The sequence below is a fragment of the Lasioglossum baleicum genome, unplaced genomic scaffold (assembly GCF_051020765.1).
Source record: "Lasioglossum baleicum unplaced genomic scaffold, iyLasBale1 scaffold0021, whole genome shotgun sequence".
Classification (NCBI taxonomy): Eukaryota; Metazoa; Arthropoda; class Insecta; order Hymenoptera; family Halictidae; genus Lasioglossum; species Lasioglossum baleicum.
The window spans coordinates 3,590,487-3,596,486 of record NW_027469081.1 but is presented as its reverse complement, the minus strand read 5'-3'; the positions used below and the strand labels follow the sequence as shown (position 1 = coordinate 3,596,486).

Sequence of the window (6,000 nt, the reverse complement as noted above, 5' to 3'; positions counted from 1 at the left end):
AACAAGCTCTAAAGTGTTCGCCGAATCTGTCAGACGGAAAGGAAATTTTCATTTCATTAGAAGATTTCTATAGTTTTCTTATAGATCTTCAATCCACCTGCAATCTCGACGAAAGCGACAGAAATAAGAATTACTTGGTTCCGAATTCGAGCCAGTGTTTCCTGAAAAATACTTACCGTGTTATTACAATCGCATTAATCGACCAGGGGTTAAATTAGCTCCGACTTCAGCAAATCTCCAAGCAACGGGACTCGCACGAAAGAAAATACTCCATCATCGAAGCAGGAGAACTCCGGAAGGAAACGGAAACGGGGCAAGGATGAAATGAAGACGAGCTCTGTACAAATCCATGATTCCTTTATTAAGAAATACTGTATTGTTCCGACAATCGCAAAACGTTGGTACGAATATCATGGCTCTCGAAGCTATTACGTTCTCGTCGCGTGTGTCCCTGCGTCCACCAAGACGGAGAATTTCGCGCTGCTGGCTAAACGATCGCAGATTCGCACACGCACACGCACGCACACACACACACACATACACACACGCGCGCAGTGTTCACCGCTCGTGGTCCCCGGCCGACGGTTATTCGCGGCGCGGGACCTCGCGCTACAAAGAATCTCCCGTCTTAAAACAACGTACACCGAACGTTTAAGAGAAGTAAGTACAACATCAATGACTGGTTTCCCCGTTCAACCCCTCGATCCGAGGACCTTTGGTCTCTCGTCCTGCCTCCCTTTCCCCGTTTCGCGGTCAGGCCAGGTCATCGCACCGGCTTTCGCATCGGAACAACCCCCTGTCCCCGGTTTCCAACCCCCCGTCCGTGAAACCGCTCGCCACCAACCGGATGCCAATTGCGCTCGAGACCGTGAAATTTCGCGGACCAAGTAATTAAACGATCGTTCGATCGGTTTGCCGGCGTCCCGGTCGCTGAAAGGGAGCATCGCGCGGACGTGTCGCCTGGGTAAACGATCTGCTCCGTCGTTTCGGAAACGAGTTCAGGGCCGGGTTTCGCGCGCGAGAGAGAGAGAGAAAGATAGAGAGAGAGAGAGAGGACGACGACGAATTTCGCACGAGTTCGCCTGTTTCGTAAGTTTCATCCTCCCTAGTGTACACCCTTACAGAGAAGACGTAGAGACAAAGAGACAGACACAGAGACAAGATAGACCGGTTTCCCCTGGAACTGGAACTCGTAGCGACGTCGCTACTCCTCATTCGTCGTCTTCGTCGTCGTTGTTGCTATCGTCAGACCGACCACGCACAGGTTTGTCTAACGAGCAAGATTTGGTTCAAGGTTGCGCCACGGCGGCGGCTGCGTTGCTGGTCACTGGCAGCTGTCCCTCGTTCTTGATGGATCGATCGTCACCTACCGGTTCCGGAACAGTTCGATACAGGCTAGCAACGCCAGCAGGTGGAAGAGCGTCAGGTGCAACGGCGACGTAGATGGTCCCGTCGCTGCCAACGCGAAAGCGTACGACGAGTAACACTCCTTGTACGACTCGGGGTTCAGCCTAGTGACGGTGCAGTAGTGGTGCAAGGCGCAGGCTCCGTTTAATGGTCCGCCGCAGCCCCAAATCTGCTCGACTTCCCGCGGAAGGAACACCGTGTTCGCCGCGTAATATCTGCGAGAACGTAAACGTATAAACATGCTCGCACGTGTGCCCTCTCTTTAATTTCTAGAGGTGACTGTATACAGAGTGTTCCAGACCAACCGTACCACCCATTTATAATCTAGGAAATAGGTTATTTTCAAAGATTCAAAGTGTTTCTCTTATAAATCAGATATATATATACGCTCTATCAACTAGTGATATTTTTAACTTCCGGTTTCGGCCGGCAATAGGTGATTGAGGCCGGAAGATAGATTTTTCAAATGGAACATGGTATTTTTTATTACGGATTCGGATTCTATGCGAAACAACAAGAAACTTTTATCGGAAACATTTTTTCAAGAAATGTCATTTTATGTCCTTTAAGTAACCTTCAAAATTAGTCTTGGCGAAATAACGTTTTCACTTTCTGCTCTTGGCATAACCGAGAAAGATGCCAGAAAGATGGCAAAAGATCATCGAACAAAGTGAAAAATATTTTATTGATTAAAGTTCATTACTTGAATAAAGTGAAAACATTATTTCGCCAAGACTCATTTTGAAGGTTACATAAAGGACATAAAATGACATTTCTTGAAAAAATGTTTCCGACAAAAGTTTCTTGTTTTTTCGCATGGAATCCGAATCCGTAATAAAAAATACCATGTTCCATTTGAAAAATGTAACTTCCGGCCTCAATCACCTATTTCCGGCCGAAACCGGAAGTTAAAAATATCGTTGATAGAGTGTACATCTGATTTATAAAAGAAACACTTTGAATCTTTGAAAATAACCTATTTTCTAGATTATAAATGGGTGGTACGGGTGGTCTGGGACACCCTAGAAGAGACACCGTAGAAGAGAAAGGAAAATTTATACAGGGTGTGTCCGTTAAGTTAAGTTATGTCACAATTTTTTAGACATTTTTTTTAGAACACAAAATTTTCAAGTTCCAGATAATTTCAAGGTCATAGTATAGTACACTGTGAAATTCGTCTCGACGTCAAAAACAATCCTATGATGTCCAAAACATATAATGCCATTTAAAAAAGTCATGGTGACCTTTATTTGTTTACGTAAAAAGCATTTTTTCGGATTTAAGAATATGCGAACATGTAGCTCACCAAGTACTGAGAAACTTTTGTCTAAAACATTTTTTATTATTATTATTGTTTATTTATTATGAACGGACCTCGTCCATTTACACAAATGTTTACAATAGAACAAAGACTTAACATAAATTACTAAGAAAGGATATGCATAAATAAAAACTGTTGGTACAAAAAGGTACTGATATTATAAGTTAATCCTGCGTAATTTTTTTTTTTGAAAGTGTGTAACGACCCATTAAAATAATCAATACTATTATATAGAGTGTTGGAGTTCGCAATAATCCGATTTATAGGATTTATTAATCCATATGCGGATTTGCAATTTAAGTGTTTGAAAATTTTTTAACTGCACTACTGGATATCCCTAAAAAATGGTGACATGACTTAACGGACACACCCTGTATTTTTTGTACGGCTACATTTATCTTAATGTTTAAATATTGATTGCGAACGAGTCAGATCTTATTGCAGTTAATAAGAAAGGCGTAATATTCATATTTGTTAGAACTTTGATCGAAATCTTCCCGACGATTAGGGGTTAAAAGAAGAAAATTTACATTTTGCACATGATATTGGATGCGTCCTCTGAAGCGAGATCACAAAATCTCGAGTTGATATGGTAAACGAACGAGAAGTTAGAGGGATATATACGAAAAAATATGAACTGGTAGACATTGATGGAAAGACATTAATGTTTCTTAATGAATCATAGCGTTCCTATATAGGAATTTCTGTAATCAAGGCGGCCGACTTCGCACCCGCCCGGGATCCTATCGGTTACAGCTAGCATCGCAACGGATCTGCTTTGAAAAGGGTAGACAGTTATCATCGTCAACCCGACCGAAGTTATCAGCGGCCCGGGTAATTATTCGGGAAATATGGAAATTATTAATCCGTCGTTCGACTAACTGAATGGGGGCGGCGTTCAGTAAAGCGTGGCAAGCCTCCCACGCAATCGCCGCATCGGATCATGTAAATGTTGCCCTCACGGTGTCGGGCACTTTGCCACCCTGGGCTGGGTACAGGTGCTGCGTCGCTGTGTAACTTTGTCACGAGCAATTTGCGTCAGTCGTCTGTTAACGGGCTTTGTGCCCGCCCGCGTGGATATTTCAAGGTTCCCCTTGGCGAAAGGACGCAAACGTTTTACGGGGGCTGCGATGAAGATACCAGCATTTTAGGGAATTGTTCGACATCGGAACACGCCTCGAACTTTGGAGAAATGTTGCTCGGTTTAATGGACGGGATGATCTTACGCCGGGATTCCGGCCACTCGTGTTAATAAATGCGGGGGAAGTTTGTAACGGCGAACCTGCACTGATGAAGTTTTTGGGGGCGAGGGTGGATCTGAGTTGTACGCTTGTTAGTTTTATTTTTCATGGGAAATTGCATAGATCGTGCTTGTTCTTGTTAGTTGTTCATATTTCGACGGTGTTTAAAGTAGGTCATCAGAACTGGTCTAAACTTTCAACAGGTTATAGACATTAATTGTTCAATTAATCATTTTAAATTAAAATCATTAGTTGTTCATATTTCGACGGTGTTTAAAGTAGGTCATCAGAACTGGTCTAAGTCAACAGGTTATAGACATTAATCTTTCACTGTGATATAATGGAAGAAATAAAATTTTACTGCGATTGAAAATATTGAATTGTATTAGGTTCGAAAGAAATTAAAGTAATGATCGTTATGACAAATTTCATTGTTCCAGTTTACTCGCATTGTTCCCGTGGAATTTTCTAGGCGTCGAACTTTGGTAGCAGTCAACGTGTTCCTCTTTGTATGCAATCGAATCTATGAACTTGCTCGATTGCAATTTTTATTGCAATATTTCTTGAAAGCTGTCCTGTCCGTTCCAATATAAAATTCATATTTCCCGATAGTCATTTTGAAATATCGATTTAACGTTAACGAACTTCGCTCAAATAATGATTTATCGAAACACAAGTTGCAAATACGTTTTCATCACACTGTTTCCAGTAACTACTTTGTAGGAAAACAATATTTTAATAGAAACGAGACAACGGTAATAAATCTGACATCGGCAATTGTATTCGGATTAGAATGTATGTATTTTTCAGAACGACACACCAAGTGTCCAGAGCTTTATGAATGACGTCGTAAATATTTTCGAACGTTCTAGTAACGTGTTGCGAGTGCGTCGTGTGCGCGGTGCTTTCCAGCCTTGATCGCTTAAAACCAGAAACTTGGGGTTGAAATTTTCGCGATAGTGATTTCTAACATTTCTCCATGAAATTGCTCGTTGTAACTTTATCAATTTTAATCTTGCCATTTTTAAGAGACAATACGTGTCAGCCTGTGTCGTTTGAATGCTCGACAGATTCGGTGTTACGTTCGGTGGAAAATAGGATAGGAATAATGTGGCGCGTCGTGGGTGTTATTCAGGTGTTAAAATATGTGGTCGGCGATATTCGATTTTTCTCGGGCGGGCGCGTCTCAAGTTCGGCATAGCGAGGCGCAAAGATGAAGGATGAAACATCGACGATAGGATCGCGGTCACGTCGCGCCCGTAGTCGTCGGATAGAAAAATTTGTCAGTGCCCCGATAATTCCGTACGTACCTGACGAAAGCGTTATCATTGGATTGCGTGAGCCGCTCGGCCAAGTCGTGAAGAGTGATCGCAGTTATTTCCTGAAGCCCGTAGTGCTCGAGAAGAGAGTACTCGACCTGCCAGTTTGCCTTCCCGATTATATTCGCATCCGGCAGATCAAGATAGTACTGCGTATAATCCAGGACCTGAATACGACAGAACCAACGGGGATCGTATATATTCGCAGCTCTTTCAATCGAGGCGCGTCACATAAATAGAGCGTCGCGGGGGCCGGACAGAGATTATGGACGCCGCGCTGAACACGTTTCAACCTACCTGACCAGTATTGGTTTCGAACTTGTACAATCTCAACCCTGGATTGTTGGGCCCTCCGGGCGTGCTCGGCGATATACTGGGTGCCATCATTATCCAAGATACCGGCAGACCTGGCGGCACGAATGTCGTTTCATAATCACAAACAATATACCAACCGTTCCTATTACACTCGCTCCGTTAATATTCGGACGCTCTCAAAACAACGATAACTTTTTTTAAACTATACTATACGATCATGTATACACGACTATACGACTTGAACTTTTCTGGGAAGCTAGAGCAATCAGTGCACTACACGATGCGAACAGGTATTTTTTCAAAAATTGCAAAATTGCAATCCACTCTACAAAACCGAACGGACTTATTTGCCAACCCAATAGAATGGCCTGTAGATTCGGTTTAGTTCTTCTATGAG

General features: G+C 42.9%; 1 protein-coding gene across 2 annotated transcripts in view; it reads right to left on the bottom strand.

Moving 5' to 3' along the window:
* Positions 1-340: 340 nt before the first annotated feature.
* Positions 341-6,000, bottom strand: part of LOC143219282 (cyclic GMP-AMP phosphodiesterase SMPDL3A) — a 107,515-nt gene continuing 101,855 nt past the window's right edge. For both annotated transcript variants that reach the window (XM_076445295.1, XM_076445296.1), the window contains 3 exons: positions 5,586-5,695; positions 5,280-5,455; positions 341-1,622 (listed from right to left, as the gene is read on the bottom strand). In XM_076445295.1, the coding sequence (XP_076301410.1) occupies positions 1,367-1,622; positions 5,280-5,455; positions 5,586-5,695 (542 nt within the window). In that variant the 3' untranslated portion in view covers positions 341-1,366. The remainder of the gene's footprint in view (positions 1,623-5,279; positions 5,456-5,585; positions 5,696-6,000) is intronic.